Here is a 26,985-nt window from a genome sequence, read left to right on the forward strand (position 1 = left end):
ACAACTGCTAAATTATTAAAGTACTTGTACGAGTATAGGTTACTACGTGGCACTTAACACTATATTTCACCTCATATTTTGATTTTTTTTTTGTTCTTCAATTGGCTTATAAATAGATACGTTATGCACCGTTACTACAACAGTTAGCCAACACTACTAATCTTTTTCTAGTTATTTTATGTTATATTATTCTACATATAGAAAAATATAATTAGGGGGGAAAAAAAATGAAGGGTGAAGCAATGAAGTTTCATCTTTTGATCTTCATGGTATTCTTAGTTACCCTAGCTTCTGCTGCTTCATCCCCTTCAGTCATCATTGTTGGAGCTGGAATGTCCGGTGAGACACACATTTCTTTAACACTCTTTAAGAGAGTGAACTAATTAAGTTATTCCCTCCGTTTTTTAAAATTTGCTTACACTTGACTTTTAGCTTGTGGTATATCAGTAGCTCATCTGATTTTTTGTTGTTTCAATTTGTCTTCACTTTGTGCCTCTTTTGTTTAACTTATAACTTGAACTTATCACGTGCACTCTAGGTCTACATATTAGCATACCGGACTTGAATTGTACTCCCTTTAGCTGTTTTTAAATACTTACTCCAGTTTTCCATGCGCGGAGTTTTAGGAGAAATTGGAGAAAGTAATAAAATATAGAGGTAATGGGCTTAATGGAAGGTAAATTAGATGAGAGGTAGTCTAAAAGTAATTCGGGTACCACTAGTTAAGAAAATTGAATTAAATATTATAAAAGCTTTCCAAATAAGGAAATGAAGCAAGTATTAAAAAAAAGCCGCATAAGAAAATTGGAACAAGTATTTGTATGCCCATATTCATTTGTACTTTACATAATTTAAAATCTACCCAAAGAAGAAAAAAAAAAAGGTTAAAGTAAAGATGAACGACTTGTTTAATTTGATTCATCTTATTCCGTAACTTTATTACTTATATATATCAAGTTCTTATTACTTTTTTTTATTATTTTTTTTTATTTTTTTTTATTTTTTAAAGTACTCCGATACACAATGTTGATAAACCAGTAATAATGAATAATGATATTAACCTTATCTGAGTTGGGGTCGATTATCATCATAGTTTCTCAACGTGGTGCATGCCTTATAACCTTATCTAAGTTGCTGATTTGACATGTAAGGCTATAGATTTTTTGCATAGCTGGAATTGTTGACATTATAATAATTGTAATATTTTCATCACGTTTCATTTATAACTGCTAAATTATTAAAATACTTGTACGAGTATATGTTACTACGTGGCACCTAACACTATGTTTCACCTCATATTTTGATTTTTTTTTTTTTTTTTGTTCTTCAATTGGCTTATAAATAGATACGTTATGCACCGTTACTACAACACTTAGCCACACTACTCATCTTTTTCTAGTTATTTTATGTTACATTATTCTACATATAGAAATATAATTAGGGAAAAAAATGAAGGGTGAAGCAATGAAGTTTCATCTTTTGATCTTCATGGTATTCTTAGTTACCCTAGCTTCTGCTGCCTCATCCCCTTCGGTCATCATTGTCGGAGCTGGAATGTCCGGTGAGACACACGTTTCTTTAACACTTTTTAAGAGAGTGAACTAATTTAGTTATTCCGTGTGTTGTTTTTTTTAAAAATAGAAAAAAAAATTTTGCTTACACTTCACTTTCGGCATATTTGATTTACTAATATCTTTAAATATGTATTATAAAGATTATGAAAGGTTAACGTTGAAAACTATGAAACGAGACATGGCAATCAAGATCACACATATAAAGTGGCTGATGAGTTAGCTAATATGGGAGTAGTGTTTGAAGAGAAGATAGTTTATTTCGATGTTCCTCCGATCGAAATAAAAAATCTTCTTTGGGAGGATGTCTTGGGTGTAACTTCTTCTCGCTTTGTTATGTAATCGTTTTATGTTTATGAATAATATGGGCGTTGACCCTCTTTTGCACCAAAAAAAAAAAAAAAGATCACACACACACACACACACACACACACACACACACACACACACACACACACACACACACACACACACACACACACACACACACACACACACACACACACACACACACACACACACACACACACACACACACACACACACACACACACACACACACACACATATATACATATATATATATTTATTGATAAAGTATTAGATTGCATTTGCATTGACAATTCTTATGGACTTCAAGTGTAAATAATTTTAAACAAATGGATTTAATCGGAGCGAGTATAATTTCTCGATCCAAATCCCATATATTAATATATATAAATACGAGTAATTGACATACACACATATTGCTGAGATAAATCAGTGCGCTATATCTTAGCTAGATCACTTCTAAATCCATACCAAACATTTTGACATTATTCTTAGTCCGTGGTACATAACGTAGTACATAATGTAGTGCATTTTGACAAATTGAAGTATTGCTAATTGCTTTCTTTAAATTGACGTCTTTTATTAGGGTTGTATACTTGTATGTACTTCCTTATTATTTACAATAATAAGCTATTACTGATGTTATACCTTTTCTTTTGTTCTATTTTAAGTTTGGTTCATCTCATTTTATTTTTGCCAAATTTAGATAATTTTTGGTGATTTTTACTTATGTTTGTCTATCTTAACTTATTACTTTCAATGTTTATAAGTTTTACCGTATTTACCTTTATTTTCACATAAATAAAAAATAAATCATGTTAGTTTTGTCTAAATTAATAAAAGAAATTGCATACTATCTAGTATTTATGGAGTGAGTCTTTTTTTTTTGAAAAAATCTACGGAGTAATTTTGTTGCTATGTTTAATTTTATTTATTAAATAATTAATTCTTATTTTTATTTATTTACTTATTCTTATTTTTATTTTATGAATTTGTATATCCATTTGTATAATTGAAAACCAAAAAAGGGTCAAAGCCTCAAAGGTGTGGTACGGTGTTTCACTGTTTTGGCAATTGGCATGTGTCAAGTCACTATATGATACAAACATAAAAATGTTAATAGGAGGCTTTATTAACTTTACTTATTTTTGCATTATTTTTTGGGTTTGTATATAATCATTTACTACATTCATTAAATTATGTTTATTTCATCTTATTTTTGTTTATTTAATCTAATTTGATATAAGCCAATCAAGCAATCTGGTTGTATAGTTTCAAACTTGTCTACAAATATGTATCTCTTCATATTGTTGCATTAAGAGCATTGTAAGTTGATTCATTACATTATAACAGTGTGCTTTATTTTTCTACTATAAATCTCAGGAATTTCTGCAGCAAAGAATTTGCATGATCAAGGCATCAAGGATTTCATCTTTTTGGAAGCAACAGATAGAATTGGTGGTAGGATTCACAAGATCGATTTCGCAGGGCATGCTGTCGAGATAGGAGCAAATTGGCTTCACGGCGTAGGAGGTCCTCGGAAGAATCCTATGTATGAGATCGCTAAAGAAATCAAGCTTAGGTCCTTTTACTCGGACTGGAACAATATTTCATGTAACACCTACAAGCAAGAGTGAGTAGAGAATTCGTAAACTAATTTTTATACCTAATTGTTAACATAGTTAACTCAGTAAATATCAGGTAAAGAGAACAAAGCCTAAACAACAGCCAATTGTTATAACATTGTTATATAACGTTGTTGTTGTGTTAAAGGGGTGGACGATATTCGAAAGAAGAGGTGGATGCGGCATTTGACATGGCCGAGAGTAATGAAGACTATGCAGAAGAGTTATCAGAAAGGCTTAGTTCTAAGAAAGGAAAAGATGATGATATGTCCCTTTTGGCAGCTGAACGTCTCAACCACAGGTAGTTAATAACGTCACTTATCATACAATGTGTATGTGCTACAAATATACACGTTGATGATATGTCCCTAAGTAGTTCCATCTCATTAATAATTGACAATAAACTTATAACTTTGGTATTAATGCAAGTCAACAATAACAAGGTCTACTAAACAGGGTATAATAAGTGAGATACATGTGCACAATCTTGAGTTTAGCCATAACCTAGATTTACATAAGAAAGTTTGACTACCAATGTGCTATATATCAACCAAACGACCAGGATGTTTCTATAGCGGTCGTTTGAAATATGACAACCTTATTATTCTAATGATAAACAATATGAGCGATCCATTTTTCACACTATAAATCGGACACAATTAGTATTCTAATTTCTATAGTGCAAATATAATTTTTGAAAATTTTAATCCAACATAAAATAAATATTTTTTGAGAAACTATAAAAATAAGAGTAAAAATTACATAAATAAAACTAAAAATTTGATAAATTAAAAAAATATTGATAATAATATTTTATAGCAAAAATAGAGTAATATAATTAATTAGTTGGATAAAAATACGTTAATTATGAACTATATAATCATTAAAATATTATGATAGTCATATTTCAAACGACCACTATAGAATTTTCACAAACGACCACTATCCACTAACACTGTGTAGATTTGTACATGTGACATTAACTGATGATATTATTTACATTGGTGACCAGGGAGCCAAAAACACCCCTAGAAAAGATGATCGACTTCTACTCTTTCGACGGCGAGCAAGCTGAGTCGCCAAGGGTAACAAGTCTTAAGCATATTATTCCAAGGCCAGAGTATGAACTTTTTGGTGAGAATGACTACTTCGTAGCTGACTCAAGAGGGTTCGAAAGCATTGTTCACCATATTGCCAAATCTTACCTCACCTACACCAATGATACCCTCAATGACCCTAGAGTCATCTTTAAACAGGTATACCTAGATACATGCAAGTCGGGTATTAATATTACTCCCTTCATCTCCAAATAAAAGTCTCATTTAATTTATCTGTTGCGAATTTAAACAGGTTGTGAAAGAGGTTGATTACTCAAAGAGTGGATCGGTAACAGTAACTACAGAAGATGGCAATGAATACACAGCTCAAGCTGTTATTCTATCACCAAGTGTTGGTGTTCTACAAAGCGGTCTCATCTCTTTTAAACCAGAATTGCCCGTATGTATTTCCATCCTTAATTAGCTAATTAATTTAAGTAAGATTGCTTGTGTTTCAATTAACATGAATGTATGTAATGCAGTTTTGGAAAAGGCGCGCCATTGCTGAATTTAGCTTGGGTATATACACAAAGATCTTCCTTAAGTTCCCTAAGAAGTTCTGGCCAACCGGCAAAGGAACCGAGTTTTTCTTCTATGCTCATGAAAGGCGTGGATATTATGCATTTTGGCAGGTACATTTTTTGTGAAATAAATATGTACTTTCTTTTTAAATTGTCTAGGAAAAAAAAAATTTACATGTATAATTAATTTCGTGTAATTGCAGCAATTGGAAATGGAGTATCCAGGTTCCAACATTTTGCTGGTTACAGTAACAGACGACGAGTCGAAGAGAGTAGAGGCACAGCCAGATGAGAAAATAAAAGGAGAAGCAATGGAAGTTCTACGCAAAATATTTGGAAATGACATTCCTGATGCTACTGATATTTTTGTCCCAAGATGGTATTCTGATCGGTTTTACAAGGGCACTTTCTCTAACTGGCCTGTTGGATACACTATTAAAAAGCATAACAACCTTAAGGTAGGTTTTATCTGTACCTCGTTATTAGTTTATTTTTAAGGGTTTTGCTATACGTAGTCCTGAAAGTAATCTGTGTCATTCGAAAAAAATTTAGAGACTATATAATGAATGTATATTATCTTGTAAATGTATTAGGCTCCGGTTGAAAATGTCTTCTTCACTGGAGAGCATACACATGCGCAACTCTTTGGATACGCAGATGGCGCTTATTATGCAGGTATTTTTTTCCCCTTCTTTCTGCATCCCCTAAATTAATAAAGTAGATCACATTTTATGATTTTTTTGAGGAGCTTTTTTTTGGCATAATTAAGCAAAATTTCATTAACTTAAAAAACGAATAATACAAAAACAAAAACTACTTTGTAACCTCATTCTTATGTTGACATTTCCCTCTATTCTGTCTCCCTTAATAATTAATTATGGCACTTTTGATAAGAGTTTTTTTTTTTTTTTTTTTTTTTTTTTTTTTAAGAAGATCACATAATACCGACATACATGATTATTGTGTAGACCTTTATTCACTATTTAAAAATTTAACATCTTCAATGAATCTAACTTTGTCACACTAATGATTGTAGGTATGAGGGCAGCAAATGAGGTCAACAAGCTGCTCAAGAAAAAGATTTCACCAAGTCTAAGATCTTTATATTGGTGGGTGTGATTAATTGTACCGAGTTTTATGTTTCAAGAATAAGGTTGTTGCAATTGCTTATTAAAATCCAGGCTTAGGGTATGTTCTTATGATATTTAATTTCAAAGAACAAGAGAGAGAATCAAGGATTTTGATTAGGAGTTGCAAATTCTGTGGTCTTTTTTATTAGGTTTCATTTTCCTTGTGGCTTTTGGAAGTTTCTGTTTGTAATGCAACTTTCGAGTGTTGGAAAATAAAAATTGAGGTGATTGTGGACCAACATGTTTTATTTCAGAATATTTTGAATCTCTCACATTAATTATTTTCTTTTGTCTTTAGATTGAAAATCCATTTCAACTATTTAATGACTTTTGGTATTGTTGGTTGATTGGAAAAAAGGGATTTATTGGAAACTTATACAAAATTGAAAATATGGATTTGTTGGCTGACCATAAAAAACTGGAAAATGTACAAATGATAATTTCATGCGAATTTAAAACGCCCACAAAAGTTTAGAAATAAATTACCAATGAGCTCTTCATGATAACACAAAATTCTCACGATTTGTAAATATATTCTTAACAACCAAATAAGCTTAGCCAATTTCTATGAAAATTAATGTGTAATTTTAATTTCAATAAAATATAAACATATATGAAAATTAATCCTCATGTCAACCTAACAATACCTTAAACTTATGCTCATATTTTTACGTGAGAGTGACACACTTACATGGCAAGAGTAAAAGAAGAAACCGAAATTTGACACGTCGCGTGTATATATAATTGAATAATTAATTTAATTTGATACTATTTTTGTGGAGTATATTGATCAAGCTTTTAGGAGATATTGCAAAACTATAAAAATTGTCACTGTGCCAACAAGAGTACAAGAAAATCCAAATATATTTTTTCATAAAAATCGATTATTTTAATGCAGTTTCCCAGAAATTTTTCCTAAAAACCTTAAAAAATTAGTAGGACTTGAATCCACATTGTTTGTGACAATTTTTAACTCTGAACTTTTCCGATATAAGAAGTAAATCCAACTTCATCTTGCTTACTTGCCTCAACACCAACATTGATGGCTTTGAACAATAATTTGGTTGAATCATGTGGTGGATTATACCTAGTTTACAAAACGTGTAATTAAGCCCATTCCACATCTTTATTACTCATTCCGTCTCATAATCATGGGCGGAGCCAAGGGGGGAGCTGGTGGAGGCCCAACCCCCTGTGGCCCAATTGGTGATATAAGTAATATATAGTTTGGCCCCCTTAAAATAACTAATAAATAGCTAATATTTGTTCTACATATCATGATGTTAGTAATAGCCCAGTTGGTTTGTTGGAGTTTTTCATGATGACTTGGTGGGAGAGAGGTCTCAGGTTTAATTCCCATTATGAACGTTTTTTTATTTTTTTTCTCGGGGTAACTTTATCGTTTTTTGGCCCCCATAGATTTTTATTCCTGGCTTCGCCCCTGCTCATCTTTTCCTTTTTGGGTAAACTAAAATACAATGCATCTTTCTATATAAAGGTTGTACTTTTTAACATTATTACTCTTTTTTTTACGCAAGTACTAAATGCCACTAGTAGAATAAACGTAATGGCAAGCGGTTCAAACCCCCTAATGGCAAGCGGTTTTGAACCGCATGGGCTTAGGGGGCTTGCCATTAGCCATTTAAATGGCAAGCGGTTCAGAACCGCTTGCCATTACTAGAAAAAGGGCGGCGGTTTTGGCGCCAAACCGCTGCCCATTATGGGTATAAAAAATAAATTTTTTTTTTTGGTTTTTTTCACATAAATTGATACACAAACTAAACATATGTAAAAACATTAATATTTTTATTAATTATTTGTTGTAATATTACATTTACATCAAAAAAAAAATAATACAAGTAATAAAACTAATCAAAAATAAAATCAGCTCTATTAAAAAAAAAAAAAAAAAGCTCATGTTGCTTCGTACCACCAGCCACGACCACCGAAATCACCGGCCCACCACGACCCTCACCAATACCAGAACACCGGCCAGCACCACCGCCCACCATCAGCCGTCCACCCACAACAACTCCCACCAGCACCAGAACACCGACTAACACCACCACACACCACGACCCCCACCAACAAAAAATAGATCTGAAACAAACCAATTCAACCACCCATCACAATAAAATTAAAAACAAAAAACTGAAAAAAAAAACAAAATAAAGGAAATACCTTGAATACCCCCAAAAAAATCGAAATTGGCTTTAAATTTGGTTTTATGTGTAAAATTCGACCATAAAAACTGTAGATCTAAAGTTTTTATGGTCGAATTCGACCATAAAAACCCACACGCATGACGCACCACCACCGGACTACCACCATTTAAACCCACACGAATTGGCTCGAAAACTAATGGCTCGAATTGGCTCAAAAACCCACTGGACTACCACTGGAATTAGCTCAAAAACCCACAAGCAGCAATGAGGGTCTTGGCGTGAGAAAGGAAACAAAGAGATGAAAGAGAAAGAGAAGGAGAAAGGAGAGATAAGGAGATGGCGTGATAATGGAGGGGAGTGAAAGGGGAGAGAGGAGAGAGAGGCCGTGAGATGGGGAATTATTGGGCTTAGGGTTTGTGAATTGTGATCCCGCCTTTTTTTTTCTAAATGGCAAGCGGTTTAGGGTTGAACCGCTTGCCAATATATATAATGGCAAGCGGTTCAACCCCAAACCGCTTGTCATTACATATATTGGCAAGTGGTTCGTGCCAAAACCGCTTGCCACTTAATATTACAGGTTTATTTTTAAAAAATTGGGTAAATGGCAAGTGGATTTTTAAAACCGCTTGCCATTTGGGGCTTCCCATCACTTATTTTCTACTAGTGTGCAGTACAAAATAACATAAATGCAGAAATTAATTAATGATAGAAATATAATAAAATGACTTAAATAGCCTTTTTTAAAATGAAGAAATTGATTCGCCATTTCAACAGGCTTTTCGTTTTTACATTTTTTTTTTATTTTGCAATTCATTTTACTTGCCAATTTTTTTCATTTCAGTCACCATTTTTTTTTTCTTTTTTACAATTCATATCATTTCACCATTTCTCTTAAAATTCTTCAATCTGAGCCCTAAAGATGAAGAAGTTGTTCATTGCTCATAAACCATCCGGTCTTAGGTTTTTTACGTTTCCGGCTATGTTTTCGGGGGTACTAGAGACCCCCGAAAATCTTAGTCGAGGGGTACTAGAGACCCCCGGAAATGTTAGTCGGGGGATACTTAACACCCCCGGAAATCTTAGCCGGGAGTTACTTGAGACCCTCGGAAATCATAGCCGGGGGTTACTTGAGACCCCCGGAAATCATAGCCGGGGGTGCTAGAAACCTTCAAAATCTTAGCCATATAAGATGGAAAATTTATTTTGTTTGATTGTTCATCTATTACATCACATAATTTTCATACCTCAAAAAAATAACGTAATGCACTTATTATTGTCTATGAATTTGTATAATATTGATTATAAATATGTAACACCCCCAAATCTCCCTCTACGGAAATACTAGTATAATACGTATAATTATACCGTAGAGATAGACTTGGGCGTGTTACCGCCGCGTGATTACGCAAGGCTACTCAAAATACTTAACTCAATAACAAAAACTTGCAGCGGAAACTCAACTTTCTTTAATTAATACTTATGAAAATAGTAACATTGTTATGAGTACTCAAAATAAACACAAGACCAACATTCCTAAACTTGGTGAAGCAAATCCCGGGACTCCCATATGCTCATTCATGACTCCACCCGAAAATAGTCAACACTGCTTACCATTACGGTAAACAGGGCGAACCAAAACAAATAGGAAATACGGATTAGCAAAATATGCTATGTACGATAAGTGCAAGATAATGTAAACTCAATTTATTTGCAAACATGCTTTTAAAACCAATTCCAATAAATAATCCAATAATTCCAAAACTCATGATTCAAAACCAATTTCAATGATTCAACATGTAAAATAATTGATAAACCAATTCCTTTAAAAATCGAATTCCTTTTTGAACCAATTTATTTAAATCTAATTCCTCACCCAAGTGTGCACACCCCCCAAGCTAGTCTCCTTATATTACAAGGCTATTCTTGAGGAAAGACTAGGTCATACAAAGTCCATAGTCTTATCAATAAACCAAATCCGCATAGTGGGATTACCAACATGCTTATAAAGAATTAATAATAATATTTCAATGGTTCAATAATAAATCCTTTTAATATCCAATAATTCCAACATAATTCAAACTCCTTCCACATACTTTCAAAATCAAAACCTTTTAAATAAATACTTGAGAATAAAATCTCATATTAATACTTTTCAAAATCAATAACTCTTCCTTGAAAAAAAAACCTTTTATTTAATTCAATAAACTTTTCAAATCAATTCCTTTAAACATGATAAGTAATTCGATCAAACCATTCAAAACATGATTTAAAAATCAATAATTCAAAATACTTTTATCAATACCTCCAAACATAATTTATTTCAAAATCATAATTCAAATCAATTTAATTTCATCACCAAACAAATCATATAAAACATGTTATTCAAACCAATCACTTTCAAAGGTATCTAGCCACCTAACGTACCTTGATCCTTGCTTAGCAAACACACCAAAAGAACCTCAAGAATCTTGATAGAACACACCCTACAAATAAATATAACCTTAATCAATATAAGGTTAAAAAATAATTAAAAACCCCCAACTATATGTAAATGAACCTTTTTAATTAATTTCTCATAAACATCATTAAAATATGATTTTATATAATTAAAACTACTCATAATAATTTTTATAAATCCCCCATAATAATAATAATAATAATAATAATAATACTTGAATAAGAGAAGAGAAGAAGAAAAGATAAGAAACCAAGGAAAAAAGAAGAATCGAATTTGCGTAGGAAATACTAGGCAGAACTTGCAGAGGCTATAACTCCTTTGATATAACTCTGAATTGGGTGATTCTTGATCCTAACCTCAAGGATTTTTCGAGAGGAACAATATTCTGTGAAACGTTAATACCCCAAAAACTGACCAGAAGTGCCCGAAAATTGGCTTCAAAGATAATCGGGATGATTTGTGTAAAATTGAGGAGAAGAAAAGAAGAGAATTGGTGTGAAAAATGTGAGAGGTATGAAGGGGTATTTATAGGCTAGTATGAGCATGAATTATAGTAGGAAAATGTAGGAAGATTTATGGTAATTAGGGTTTAAGAGATTACTTGGAGAAGTGAATAAAGAATTAAGGAAAGTTTGGATATTAAGGTGATTGTATATACTTGAATATGGAATGTATGTATGTCATGAAAAATAATAAGGAAATTAGAATTACTTGGGGAATAGTCAAGAGGAACAAAAGGCAAGAGAATATGAGGATTGGATACTAAAAAGATGGAGAATTAGAATTAAGGAAAATAGAAGATTCCCCTACTAGTATTTAGGAAGATTTTGCTCGGTTTAAGGAATAAAAATAATTGTGTAAATAATATAGAATAATTAAATAATTAATTAATTAATTAAAATACCAATTATTCACCAATAATTAACTAATAAAATCATTTTTTTATATACATAGAAAATCCAAATTTCCTAGCTAAATAAATGGGAATTTTCGGCCATAATAATTAATTTATAAAATATTATTTTTCTTAAATTAAAATATCCGAAATATGTAAATAATCCGGTTTTTAAAATAAGATAATGGGATAATAAATCTTATCCAAAATAATGATTAGTTTTCAAAATGCTTTTGGCGCCAAAATTCAAATATTATTTTGGCTCCAAATAATAAATTTACTAAAATACCCTTTTTATAAAATAATTCCTAATTAATTAATTTGGAAGATACGTATGAAAATACGGGGTATTACAAAATAGGATACAAGAATGAATACGTTAGAGTATGGTTGTAAATTAAATAGTTGGGATTATTATATAGTTAGAAAGGTACAAGATTTAATTTTAATTATTTACAAAAAGTGTAAAGGATTAAGTCGAAACAAGGACAAAATTGGAATATAATCTTTTTTGAAAAAATAACTTATTCTGCATTTAGGTAAAATTGTCCTGCATTTAGTACTCCCCTTTTTTTATGAGTTATCATCTTTTTCCTTATTCTTTTGTACTTTTAACACTGTATCAATTTCTAACACTTTCTCTTTCTATCTCTTCAATTACTCCCAACTAGTTTTTCTCTCTATCTCTCTCTAACCCCACACGCACATATATACTTTAAATCATTAGTTTTCAACTTTTTTAATTCCTGCATAGAAACCCAATAAACAGACATTGTATAATGAGACGGAGAGAGTACTTAAAATGGAGGTGGTTGTGATTTTTGTGATGAATATGATCACGTAATTAATCTTTGAAAGACTGTGGAGTATTTTGTTTCTATGTTAATATAATTGAAATGTAATTATTAAAGGAAAACGCTTAAAACAAAAACTTTTGTATACATCCAGTTTACACTAATATTAGTGTACATCGAGCAGTACAAGGGTAACTTTAAGCCAATTTAGGGTAACTTTTTGCCCTTTTTTGGGTAACTTTGAACATAAAATGATTTTTTTATATATATAAATAGAACAAGAAAAGTTTTATAAGGGTAATAAAATTACTTTCAATCACTAAGAATTGAATTTTAGTCATTTAAAATGTGATTCTTTACCATTAAAACATATATTATTTTTATTTTAATTGGGTTACCTTTAAACATAATTGAGTGATTTGTATTCATTTTAAGGGTAACTTTTGATCACTTTGAGAGATCTTTATAATAAATTTACAATAATTATAAAAGTTTGTGCGCTTAAAATGATAAATATATAATCCTTTTACAGTGACGGAGAGAGTGATTAATTGAATTAATAGTTGATTTCAAAAAAAAAAAAAAAAAGGATTAATAGTTCAAAAATATTACATTACGAGTAATTAATCTCAATTATGTCAGCTGGAAAAGAGGTTTGATGTGCCAATCTAGGTAGTGTCTCATGCATAAAAACAAGATGTCTCGTCTCAAATCTCAATTATTAATGAGAATTTTTTTTTTTTTAAAAAAAAAAAAATTATTGTCATTGGCAAGGAATATCTCTTTCTATAGATACACGTATTACAATACAATTGATCATCTTTTTTTTTTTTTGAAAATACAATTGATCATCTTGTACTCATATAAATACTATATTGATTATTAAAGACATCTATATCTATATCTATACTTATATTTTTAAAAGCGTTCCTAAAAATGTTAATGTGCCACGTGTATCTCATTCTTGCACGAGAATAATGCCACATCATCATTCAATATGCCACATTTATCTCTAGCATATTTTTGTTTCATGTCATGGTTAACCAAAAAATCATATAATGAAGTTTGAACACAAGACCTTATTGAATGAATACCAACTAATTACCATCTAAGCTTTAAACTAATCATGTTCTATCTATGTATATAAATATATATATACATATTAGAAATAAATGCAAAAATCATTCAATACTATTTATTATTGTCACTGTATTATTATAATTTATTGACGATTAAAAAAATTGTTTCAAGCTCTTTAATAATAATAATAAAATACTCAAGTAACACCTGGAGCAACGCCCGGGACGAACACTAGTTTTTTATTAAATTTCTACTTTAGCGTACGTGTCAGTTATAGTGGAGCATTTAAATGACAACAAATAGAGTAGTTGCTTACTTTTCACATGAAGGTTTGTATGAAATAAATTATACTCCTTTTGTTTCTTTTCTAATGCTACGTTTGAGTTTTATTCACGGGTGTTAAGAATAATGCTTGGGAGTAAGTAAAATATATGATAACATTAGTTTTAGAAATAGATAAATATTTTGATAAATGTAAATAATTACTTTGGGTTTATATAAATATAATTTGATAAATGAGAATAGTTACTTACAGTCTAAGGGTCTGTTTTTATTGATTGAACTCAGCTGAACCGAACTGAAATGAATATTTTATAAGAGAAGGAAATTAAGAGTTGAACTGAACTAAATTTCAACGTATGAGAACAGGCCCTAAGTACGTAAACATGAGAGTAAGTAAAGCATGTAAACATATTATTAAAACCGAAAACGTAGCCATATAAAAAGAAAACTCAAAAGATGAAAACGTATCTATAGAAAATAAGTGGAAGGACCGAAGGAGCGAATAGCCACATATTTTTCAATGATAGTGTCATAGACCTCGTCATCAATGTCCGATCAAAGATGTGCCACATTATATCGAATTTCATGTCAAATGTCACTTTCTATTCCTACTTCAACGATTCAAGAGACGCCCCATAATTAAAGTGTTTGTCGTCCCATTATTTTGAATTTCATGTCAGATGATCAAAAGTTAACAAATTAATTATATCACCTTCCAAAAAAAAAAATAAAAAAAAAATAAGAGAGAGAGAGAGAGATGGTAGCTAGAGGGGGTTTTGACCTTTTGTATTAAACTAGTTAATAGTTAATAACTTAATATAAATAAGGAAATTTTGTCAGAAAAAACCATTTATAACAACTATTTTACTGGAAAAAACCTTAAAAAAATTTTTTGGCAAGGAGAAACCAAATTGTAAAACATTTTTGTTGAAGACAACCAAAGATCTCTAATCACTCAATTAACCACTAATTTTCCCTTAATTCTTCTAATTACTCATAACTCTAACTTAATATCTATAATAATTAAGTTGATTTATAAATTAAAAAAAAACTCTCACCACCACCATCCACCCTCTCCTTCTCCTCCTCCTAGCAGCACCCCCCCCCCCCCCAATCCCCAACCACCGCCTGGAACCCCTAGCCCCCCCACTGATCAGCCTCCACCACCGACCCGACCCCCTTCCTTTCCCCCTTCTTCCTCGTCGTGACCACCCTCCTAAACCCTAACCCAATAATTTCATTCAAAGAAACCACCAACACTAGATCTTCTTTGTATTTGTGAATTTTGAAGTTGAAATTAGATGGGAGGAGAGAGATTGTGGCGTATAAGAAGGGATTGTTGAAGATCGAGGAGGGGATTTGGTTGCGTATGAAGCATTTTCGTTGGGGTTTTAGGGTGGTTTTCTGGGTTTTGGTTATGGCAGAAGGTGGTATTGGTGGGTGGTTTTCCGGAGGAGGGTGTTCGACGACGGTAAAGGGAAAAGGGAGGGAGTCGGTTTGGTGGTGGAGGTTGGTTTGGCGGCGGCTGGGGGTGGGGGAGGGGGCTGCTGAGCTGCTGCCATGGGAGGGGGAGAAGAAGAGGGTGGATGGTGGTGGTGAGGGTGATATATTTTTTTTAAATTTATAAATCAGCTTAATTATTAAAGATATTAAGTTAGAGTTATGAGTAATTAGAAGAATTAAGGAAAAATTAGTGGTTAATTGAGTGATTAAAGGTCTCAGGTTGTCTTCAACAAAATTATTTTATAATTTGGTTTCTCCTTGCCAAAAAATTTTTATAAGGTTTTTTCCAACAAAATAGGTGTTATAAATGATTTTTTCTGACAAAATTTCCTATAAATAAATACCCAAGCAATACTCGGATTTTTTAAATGAATATATTGTAGGGTTAAATATACTACTATGAGAATTTAGATGATATAAATGGAGTAAGGGGGAAAAAAATGTCATAAGGAATCATAGCATTATTAAAATACTGTCTATGTAATTTGATAATTAATATGTACTTGTAGTAAATGGACAATACATTGTAAACATGCTTTCTAGAAGTATAAATTATTATTTTATTTTCAAATAGACTAAAAATTAAATTCTTAAAAAAATAATAATAATAATTAAAAAAAAAAACTAAAAGTTAAATTTAAAAAAATAAAATAAAATTGGGAAGGAATATTCCCACCAAAAGATTTCACTTTAGTAATTGTATAGATATGCAAATAAACTCATCAAGGTTAGTTATATGTGTTCCAATGATTAGCTCAATAAGTTTACTAAGAATGCATGTGTACCCTTATCGAGTGCATAGTATATACGGAGTACTTTATAGTATACTCGGTCAAAACTCAAGTCAACATCCTTATTTAGCTTACACTAAAACAAAAAAAATTACTACCTCCGTTAACAGTTATTTGCAACGAAAGGAACATGCGCGGACTCCTAGGCAAAAGTTTTAAAACAAGATTATTGAAATATAAGGGCATGTACTTAAGCACTAATCCAACTAAAAATAAACCACTCTTTCCTAAAAAAAAAAAAATTAAAAAAAAAAATTAAAAATAAACCACAAATAATCAGAACCACCAAACCCAGCACCGAAAACCACCACCACCACCGAACCCAGCAAGATCCACCACCACCACCGAACCCACCCAACCCACCGACAACCCAAAACCCACCGAAAACCACCAACACCTACGAACCCACCGACAACCACCACCAAAAACCACCAAAGTGCGCAAACAAACACTACCCGATCGAAACCCAACACCACGCCGCCTCCCACCCTCGAAAATCAACGCCGCCTCCCACCCTCGAAAATCAACCACCACGCCTCCCAGCAGAACCCACTACCCGATTGAAACCCAACATCACGAAACCCACAAAACCACCACACCCACGAAACCACCTTCCACGAAACCCACAAAACCACCACACCCACGACACCACCTTCCACGAAGCTCGTGCCACCCACTACCACCACACCAACGAAACCCATGGGAGACCACCTCCAGATCTGGACAGAAGATTGGAAGATGAAGGATATTTTTTTTTTTTGAAAAAAGATCTGATTTTTTTTTTGTAAGATTAGATGATTAAGTTAGGGTTATAAACTTATAATAGTATATGGTTAGTGAAATAATTAAGGGAGTAAGTTGGTTAAGTAAGGGCAGTTTGGTCATTTTATACAACAAAAATTACTAAAAGAGGAAAAAAAAAACATTTTTTGCAAATAATTGGTAGCTTCCGTTTATGGCAAATGTTGCAAATAACCGTTAACGGAGGTAGTATATATTGTGCGAAGTTTTGAACAAAAACTCACATTCACATCTACACTACTGTTTCATTTGATATGAAGTGACCAAATTAACACATGCATCAAAACCCTAAATTATTGATTATTCTCTGATATTGACGAATTTGGAGCTAATTTTTGCAATTAGAGGAAATTAGGAAAGAAGGCAAAATGACATTGATATTACTCATATTAGGGTAGAAAAGCTTATCTAGTGTTCCATTTCATACTATTGGCGAGGAAGCGGAGATGGTGAATACAAGAGGCTTGGAGAGAGATTCAAGTGTTGTAGAGCTAATCAGTTCTCATCTTTTTCATGGAGAAAAGAGTTTCAAGTCTTGAACTAAATATTGGAGCTTTTACGGAATAGGCTAATTTAGTAAAACAATTTACCAAAATGGCTATTTTCTAATTTTAAATTCAAAACTAGCCATAATATTGACTTGATAGGAATCTGATCCTTATTCCTTATGTAGACTAATTGATGAAATTGGAAGTTAGATCATTAAATGTGTTATTTTATTATAACTCAAAAAGTTTGGAGAGGAGGTGAAATGGAGGTGGATTTTTCTATTCCCAGCTAAAATAATTATATACGTCTGGTTGTATGGTGCATTCAAGGATAATTTTTTGCTCATTTGATGATTAAATGAGTAATAATCCTCAAAATGAACAAATAATACTCTTGGAAAGGTGCTTCGTACGTACACCCAAATTTATATAACAATCTCTCATTCCCAGCAACAGGTCATATTCTTAGAGCACGGAGATTTGCTCAAAGGATATGGTGTTAATTCTGTTTTAGCGTTGCGATGAGAAACTCAATATTGCTTTCAAATGTCCGTATCCAAAACTCCTAAAGAGGCGGCTCCTTAAATGAATTGTTTGAGATCAAGTCTCTCTCCTATAAAGAAGAGCAAGTACCCATTCCCAAGGGTGACGAGTCACAATATATTGAGCAAAGAGTCTCGACTCTCGAGTGATTAATTTGAACTACACTGTTAAGTACATGTATGCATGTGTCACTGCATGACCTTAGTTTTAGCTAGTGATATACGTAGTACTACGTAATATATAACGTATAATAATACACACCCGTGGTGATGTATCAGTGCTCCATCACTTGCGTTTGACGGAGTAGTTGATTCTTTTCGCCTTCACTTTGTACATTCTTCCTAATTCAATGTATATATAACTCGAACCCATTTCATGCTCTAGGTCTAGTGTCTATGTGTACTACGATGCTAGGCTTGAATTGTATCCTTTTTTATTACTCGTATTTAATTGCCCAATAATTTCTCCTGTTGACGTAACACAAAACCTAATTAATAAAGAAAAAAAATCTGAATTAAAGGTATTAATCACTCCGATCCCTGTAAATTAGGACATCCTAACATATCGGAAAAGACAAATAAAGGGATTACAATTATTGTTAACAGTCACTAATGATGATAGTATAGGAAACACAAATTAAATTGGTAATGACTAATTACACTGTATCGTTCATGAGTATAGTAGATAATATTTGAACGTGATGCATGCCTTGTAACCTTATCTCGGTTGTTGATTGGACGTTTAAGGCCGTAAGAAGGCTATTGATAATTTGCATAGCTGGAAACAAGTAATATTTCCATTAAGTATCATAATTTACTGTTAAATCATTGAAATTTTTGTAATACAGTACTATGTTGTAGCTCTAAATTCCACCTCATCATTTTTTGATATTTTTTTTATTCAAGTGGCCTATAAATATAGATACGCTATAGCCCGTTACTACAATACATTGCCATTACATTTCTTTTTCTAGGGTTTTATATATTATATTATATCTGATCTCTAAATATATAGAAAAACTAATATTTTTTTGTAAAAGTTTTCTTCTAGGGCAAAAAAATGAAGGGTGAAGCAATGAAGTTTCATCTTTTGATATTCATGGTTTTCTTAGTTACTCTTGCTTCCGCTGCTTCATCCCCTTCAGTCATCATCGTTGGAGCTGGAATGTCTGGTGAGAGACGCATTTTTCTTTACTTTTTAAGAGAACAGAATAATAATTAGGGTTCGTTTTGCATCATTGTGATTTTCTGTTTTTTGGGTTTTCAAACTCAAATGATATATGTCACAGAGTAAAACAAAAATTAGACAAACTTATTAACATCATGTTAATTTTGAAAACTGACAATAGAAAAGTGAAAATATTTTTTTCTTGTTTCTTGTTTTTGGTTTTTTGTTTTCAAAAATATTGAAAACTAAAAACAAAAAACAATGTCAAATAATTCCCTCCATGTTTTAAAAAGTTGTTTACACCTTACTTTATGCACAGTTTTAATACATATTTGATTTATCAATATTCCATCTTTAATGTATACTATGTGGAAAACAGTGCTTTTTATGTGTGGTTGACTGGTTGGCAACACTGTGTAGCCAGTGTTACTTATTCAGGGGTTACTAAGCTGATCAAGGATTGCTTATTTTGGGGTGACTCTGTTCGGTTAATGTATTTTTCATGTGAGAGTAACCCCTGAATGACCGAGTAAATTCTTAAATAAATAATCGTTGAATAAGTAACCCCTATACTATAACTCTATTAGTAATTCCTGACCAAACAAGTAACCCTTAGCTTAAATAAGTAATCCCCGGCTACACGGTGTGGTCAGCCACAAATAAAAATTTGTGTATGGCAAATTATAAAAAGTTTATGATTAGAAACATATGTATATCTTTGTCAATTATTGCATATAATCCGCATATATAACAAATAATGTTATTACAAATAATGTTATATACAAGTAATACAACATAATTATGTATATATTCTTAAGTTGATCGATCATACACTCAATCTGATATATCCCGAAATGTTACAATTGATTGATTTAATTATAACCTGAAAATTGATTCCAAACAAACATATATACAAGAGATTTGATATTACTACTACTCCCAAGACTTTAACTAACAAACTAATTATCATTTATTTTTTGTTAAATATCGTTAATTGTGTATTAAATTTTTTTTGAAAATTACATATTTGAAAAGTTCATAATGAGACAAATCTAACAATATTATTTTGATGATATCCCCCCCCCCCCTCCTCTTCAAAAAAAAAAATATTAAATCAGATCTGACCATAATAAAATCAGAAAGATTTCTTTATTTCATGTGATGAAAACAAGTTCTTTATATGGGAACTTAACTCTTAGCTTGCTAATAAAGTAGGAGAAAAGCAATAAACCGTATAACTAAAAATAATTTGAGCAGCTTTAATTTAGTGAAGTTGAAGTACGGATCTACGTACTCGATGATAAAGTTAAAGATTGGGTTAGGGTTTCTGTGGTTCGTCATTCTATGTAATTTTGGAGGTGTGAAAATTTGCCCAAAAACGAACTCAAGAACAGAAAGAATAAGCAAGAACAGAACACAAGTGATTTTAACACATTGCATAGCATTTATTTGCTACGAGTAGCTTTTATTGCGGCTACTAAGTGGTTGTTATAACAAACGTAGCTGACGTGGCTTAGTTTGTTACAGTATAAGTATAACTGTATGATATTTACTTAAATTTCTGTGTACAATAATATAAGAACATAACTCACTTTCGACCTTTTTCAATACTCCGTATTTAATTACTTAATATAATCTCTCATCATTATTACATATATCTTCTTTTTTTTTTTTTTTTTTTTTTTTCCAGCTAGCCTATAAATATAGATACGTTATAGAACGTTATTACAAAACTTCGCCATCACTTATCTTTTCCTAGTTTTTTGTGTTATTTTCTACACATAACAATAATATTAGGGTAAAAAATGGAGGGTGAAGCAATGAAGTTTCATCTTTTGATTTTCATGGTATTCTTAGTTACTCTTGCTTCTGCTTCTTCATCCCCTTCAGTCATTATTGTTGGCGCTGGAATGTCCGGTGAGACACAAGTTTTCCTTTACTTTTCAAGAGAACGAACTAATTATAAATTATTCCCTCCATTTTTCTAAAGTTATTTAAACCTCACATTATGCACAATTTTTAATGCATATATATTTGATTTATCCATCTTAATTAATACTTACTATATGAAAAATTATAAAAATTTAATGTTTAGAAACATATAACATTATCAATTGCATATAATCCACATATATATATATATATATATATATTTATATATATATATATATATATATATATATATATATATATATATATATATATATATATATATATTTATATATATATGAATAACTTTTGTATACATCCGGTGTACAGTAATTTACTGTACATCGGGGGTCACTTTTTATTAAGTTTAGGGTCATTTTTACAATTTTTTTGGGTAACTTTTTGTTAAAGGACCAATTCAACCAAAAACTTAAGGAATATGTTTTATACTCTATCACGCCCCCCACACGAGAGCCTGTTGGGCTAGAAGTGTGGATGCAGCATGGGCCCTCCTCATACCATGTGCTTAATATTCCACTTGAAAGTGGGGGGTGGATGAGATTCGAACCCGTGACCTTTGTGTCACGCTGGCTCCGATACCATGTTAAAGGACCAACTCAACCAAAAGCTTAAACTTATGGTTGAGGCCCAGGAATATGTTTTTATACTCTATCACGCCCCCTCACACGAGAGTCCGTTTGGGCTAGAAGTGTGGATGCATCATGGGCCTCCCTCATACCCAGCGCTTAATATTCCACTTGAAAGTGGGGGGTGGATGAGATTCAAACCCGTAACCTTTGTGTCACGTTGGCTCTGATACCATGTTAAAGGACCAATTTAACCAAAAGCTTAAGCTGATGGTTGAGGCCCAAGAATATGTTTTATACTCTATCATATCAGTAAAGCATAAATACTTCGTAACTTTTATTTATATCAGGGTAACTTTTATTCATATTAGGGTAACCTTTGTTCATTTTAGGGATAACTTTATAACGGATGTTCAATATTTATTATACATCCGATTTATTTAAAAGTTTGTCTATATATATATATATATATATATATATATATATATATATATATATATATATATATATAAATAAGTACTCTATCCATACTTAATTTTTACAATTGATAATCTAATTATAACCTGAAAACTGATTCCAGACAAGGGATTCGATCTTAGTGCATGCTAACACCCAAGACTCTAACTAACTAACTGACTAACCTAGTTCTATGCTGCTTTATTTGCTTTATCCTATTTTAAGTTTTGTTCTTCTCATTATAATTATGCTAAACTTTAATAATTTTTCAGTTGACTTTACTTATTTTATTTTCACTTTATTTCTTATTATCAATTCATGTATATTTATGTTCGTTGTATCATATATAACTTTTGCATTATTCATACAAGTTTAGGAGCGCACGATAGTTAGTTATGATTTTAAAGTGTATTTTATGCTTATAACCAGTAATTTTGAAGTAATTATAGTATTAAAATTATCATTTTTTGTATAATAGATTAGTACAATTCAACAATTATTAAAAATAATAACTTAGGACGAATAAAACCCAAACATAGATTCAAATCATATATATTATACTCTGTATAATATTATAATATGCTAAGAGAATATATAATTATTAGTTAAACATGTAACACTAATTGATAAGGTGAACTTATTATTTTAATTTGGTTTAATGGATTTAATTATTTATAGTTCATCACCCTTTGATTGAGCATTAATACAAAAACTCTTATACAAATTCTTGAATAAGGCGAACTTTCATCATTATTAACTTATTATAAGAAATGAGAAATGATGGACGAGAGGAGATGAAATAAAAAAAAATGTAAATGTGAAAAATTAAGGGGAGATTAAATGGAATTGCTTTGATACTGTATGATTTTCTGGAGGAAAAAAAAAAAAGAAAAGAAAAATGTAATTTTGTACCTCCTGCTAAATGCTTTGCAAAGTTGTTGTTTTTTACTTATGAATTTGTATAACTGAAATTGGGGGAGTTCGTTATTGGGATTAAAACCGAAAATCCAATCCAACCCATATTATTAATTCAGATCAAATCGGATTGAAAATTTTGAAATATACGGATTTTTGGATCGTATCGGATTGACCTTGTTTAGATCTATAAAATGGAAAATTGATAAATGAAGTGAGTTTACTAATAAAGATTGTTTTAAATTTCATTAATATAAATCATGTAAAACAATTTTAATTTTAATCATGCACAACTACATTTTCAAGATTTGAATTCAATAATTGCAATTTAATTTTAATAATCACATTAGGCCCTAAAATGTTGCAAGGTATGTTAATTTGAATTTTCAGATCAAATTCAAAAATAAATCTGAATTTTAATTCAGATTGGATTTAATGAAAAAGTTGTATATAGCGAATTTATTGGATTTGAAATTAAAAATCGAATTTTACTTTAGATCGAATTGTATATAATAATATATGTCCAAGGTGGTGTGGTATCTAGGCAATTGGCATAATTGCCAAGTCAATATGATAAATAAATTAAAAAAATTAAAAAATATATATTTCCTCCGTTTTCTTTTAGATGCAACACACACTTTTTCACGGTATTTAAGAAATGTGGGGTTCATATGATATAATACACTTTAAAATGGGATGAGTGGTTGTTAGGAGTGTAATGTAGTGGGCCATGTGCTTTAAATAAGGGAAATAATATAGTTTTTCCCTAAAGTAACTTCCCTTTAATAGTGTGTTGCAAGTATTGTGATATTTCCTTTTTAGGAAAGTGTTGCAAGTAAAAGAAAACAGAGGAAGGTATATAATAAAAAGTACAAGTTGCAATTTTAACAATGTACTTTATTTTCTACTACAAATCTCAGGAATCTCAGCAGCTAAAAACCTGCATGATGAAGGCATCAAGGACTTTATCATTTTGGAAGCCACGGATAGGATTGGTGGTAGGATTCACAAGACTGAATTTGGAGGGCATGTTGTTGAGAAAGGAGCAAATTGGCTTCATGGTGCAGAAGGTCCTCTTAAGAATCCGATGTATGAGATCGCCAAGAAAATCAAGCTTAAGTCCTTTTACTCGGACTTCAGCAATGTCTCATATAACACCTACAAGCAAGAGTGAGTACATCGAGTCGTAAATAAAGTTTTATACCAGTTGTTACTATATAGTCATCATTTTGAGACTAAGGCTTTGTTTTTGTTGTTGTAACTATAGAGTCATCTGAGTAGGTAAAGCCTAAACAACTAACGGGGATTGATTAGTAAATAATTACTTACTTCATTCTTTTTATATTGTGATATTATTGTTGTCTTAAAGGGGTGGACTGTATTCAAAAGAAGAGGTGGATGCGGCATTAGACATGGCGGAGAGTAATGAAGACTATGCAGAGAAGATATCAGAAAGGTTTAGTGCTAAGAAAGGGAAAGATGATGATATGTCTCTTTTGGCAGCTGAACGTCTCAATAAAAGGTTAATGAATAAAGATATGAAAATTACGTATTTGAAAAATACATTTAATAGAAATCTTATAAGATCTCATTATTTCATATGGTTTTTTTTTAGTACATGTGACATTTACCGATGATATTATTGTCTTTGAAACATATTGGACATACAGGGAGCCGAAAACACCCCTAGAAAAGATGATTGACTTCTACTCTTTCGACGGCGAGCAAGCCGAGTCACCTAGGGTAACAAGTCTTAAGCATATAATTCCAAGGCCAGAGTTTAGTCTTTTTGGTGAGGGTGAGTACTTCGTAGCTGACTCCAGAGGATTCGAGAGCATTGTTCATGAAATTGCCAAAACTTGCCTCACCTACACCAATGATACTATCAATGACCCTAGGGTCATCTTTAAACAGGTATACTTAGATATTAAATTGCTACGTATGTTTTAGGCATCATAATTTTTTTTTATAAGAATCTAAGCATTTTAATTACTCCATTCGTCTTCAAATAATAAAAGTTTCATTTATCATCTGTTGTAAATTATTATTTATTAGGTTGTGAAAGAGGTTGATTACTCAAAGAGAGGAAAAGTGACGATAAAAACAGAAGACGGCAAAGTATATACAGGCCAAGCTGTCATTCTATCCCCGAGTATTGGCGTTCTCCAAAGTGATCTCATCTCCTTTAAACCACAATTACCCGTAAGTATTTCATCCTTACCTAAGTGTGTAAGACTACGTGTGTTTCCGATGTCAATGTTAGAGTATGTACGTACCTACTCAACCAAATGCATGCATAATAACCTTGTAGTTGATTCTTACATTGATTTATATACCCCATCACGTCCCTCACATAAGAGCCTGTTAGGTCTGAAATGTGGATTCATCTTGGCCTGGCCCCCTATCCTCAACGCTAAGTATTCAAGTGAAAAAGTGGGTTGGATGAGATTTGACCCCATGGCTTTTGTGTCCCATTGGCTCTGAAACCATGTTAGAGCACTAACTCAATTAAAAGTTTAACCTAATAGTTGATGCCCAATTTTAGTTTATATACTTCATGTCTCCGTCAATTACTAATTTACTATACCTTAGATGAAGGTGTTGAGATGCCACGTCTTGAATTCGGGTCATGTACTATGTACGATGCCCCAAGGTCTGTCTAAACTACTGATTTAATTCTAGTTTTTGTTGTTGTTGTTGAGGAATTAACTTGAATGAATTGCAGTTTTGGAAAAGGCGTGCCATTGATGAATTTAGCATAGGTGTATACACAAAGATCTTCCTCAAGTTCCCTAAGAAATTCTGGCCAACCGGCGAAGGAAACGAGTTTTTCTTTTATGTCCATGAAAGGCGTGGATATTATGCAATTTGGCAGGTACATTATTATGTGAAATAAAATCACCTAGTTTAATTTGGACTACTTTCAGTTTCAACAGCCTAAAAAAAAAAATTAAGAAATTTACATTTATAATTTTGTACAATTGCAGCAACTAGAAATGGAGTATCCAGGAGCCAACATTCTGTTCGTTACAGTCACAGACGATGAGTCAAAGAGGATAGAGGCACAACCAGATGAAAAAACAAAAGCAGAAGCAATGGAAGTTCTACGGAAAATATTTGGAAATGACATTCCTGATGCTACTGATATAATGATCCCTAGATGGTATTCTGATAGATTTTACAGAGGCACTTTCACTAATTGGCCAGTTGGGTACTCGATTGAAAAGCATAACAACCTTAAGGTAAGTTTTATCTATATTTACCTCGCTATATAATAAGGGTTTTGTTATATGTAGTCTTCAGTGTTGTTTGAAATGAATTTGGAAGACTATATGTAATGAATTTAAGTGATTTTGTACATATGTATTAGGCTCCTGTTAAAAATGTTTTCTTCACTGGAGAGCATACACACGCGGAACTCTTTGGATATGCAGATGGTGCTTATTATGCAGGTATTTCTTATTCTTTATTTTTGTGTCCTTGTATAATTAAATTAAGGCATATTTGATAAGAGATCATTTTAATATGAAAAAAAATAGGATCGCATAATACGGAGTACACAATTATTATGCACACAATAATCCTTTACTATGAGAGTGAGGGATAACTTAAGTGGTTAGAGCTTCCCTCCCAAATTCAAGAGATCTTGGGATCGATTCTCACCCCGCCCTTGTGGCTCTATAAACACCAAAAAAAAAAATTTCCTCACTATTAAAAACTTTTACATCTTCATTAAACATAATGAATCTAACTTTGTTGCGTAAATCATGGTAGGTGCGAGAACAGCAAATGAGGTCAACAAGTTGCTCAAGACAAAAATGTCACCAAGTCTAAGATCTTTATATTGGTGGATGTGA

The 26,985-nt window shown here is 31.8% G+C and overlaps 2 protein-coding genes across 2 annotated transcripts; both read left to right on the top strand.

The window, feature by feature from the left end:
• Positions 1 to 1,402: 1,402 nt before the first annotated feature.
• Positions 1,403 to 6,508, top strand: LOC145598613 (polyamine oxidase 1-like). The gene is made up of 9 exons (XM_081654989.1): positions 1,403 to 1,561; positions 3,285 to 3,534; positions 3,675 to 3,827; positions 4,539 to 4,782; positions 4,877 to 5,023; positions 5,106 to 5,255; positions 5,348 to 5,602; positions 5,738 to 5,819; positions 6,181 to 6,508. Exons 1-9 carry the CDS (start codon positions 1,450 to 1,452, stop codon positions 6,261 to 6,263), a joined length of 1,476 nt encoding a protein of 491 aa, XP_081511115.1. The 5' UTR covers positions 1,403 to 1,449; the 3' UTR covers positions 6,264 to 6,508.
• A 12,625-nt stretch (positions 6,509 to 19,133) lies between these two features.
• On the top strand, positions 19,134 to 26,985 carry LOC145597171 (polyamine oxidase 1-like). The gene is made up of 9 exons (XM_081653328.1): positions 19,134 to 19,245; positions 24,049 to 24,298; positions 24,498 to 24,650; positions 24,799 to 25,042; positions 25,184 to 25,330; positions 25,854 to 26,003; positions 26,116 to 26,370; positions 26,499 to 26,580; positions 26,903 to 26,985. Exons 1-9 carry the CDS (start codon positions 19,134 to 19,136, stop codon positions 26,983 to 26,985), a joined length of 1,476 nt encoding a protein of 491 aa, XP_081509454.1.

This window comes from Chenopodium album, chromosome 20 (genome assembly GCF_948465745.1).
Source record: "Chenopodium album chromosome 20, dcCheAlbu1.1, whole genome shotgun sequence".
Lineage (NCBI taxonomy): Eukaryota > Viridiplantae > Streptophyta > Magnoliopsida > Caryophyllales > Amaranthaceae > Chenopodium > Chenopodium album.

Coding starts and splice junctions, on each gene's coding strand:
- LOC145598613 (XM_081654989.1), top strand. CDS start 1,450: ATGAAGGGTGAAGCAATGAAGTTTCATCTTTTGATCTTCATGGTATTC. Junction 4,783..4,876: donor CTAGAGTCATCTTTAAACAG/GTATACCTAGAT, acceptor GAATTTAAACAG/GTTGTGAAAGAGGTTGATTA. Junction 5,820..6,180: donor AGATGGCGCTTATTATGCAG/GTATTTTTTTCC, acceptor TAATGATTGTAG/GTATGAGGGCAGCAAATGAG.
- LOC145597171 (XM_081653328.1), top strand. CDS start 19,134: ATGAAGGGTGAAGCAATGAAGTTTCATCTTTTGATATTCATGGTTTTC. Junction 19,246..24,048: donor CGTTGGAGCTGGAATGTCTG/GTGAGAGACGCA, acceptor TACAAATCTCAG/GAATCTCAGCAGCTAAAAAC. Junction 26,371..26,498: donor AAAAGCATAACAACCTTAAG/GTAAGTTTTATC, acceptor CATATGTATTAG/GCTCCTGTTAAAAATGTTTT.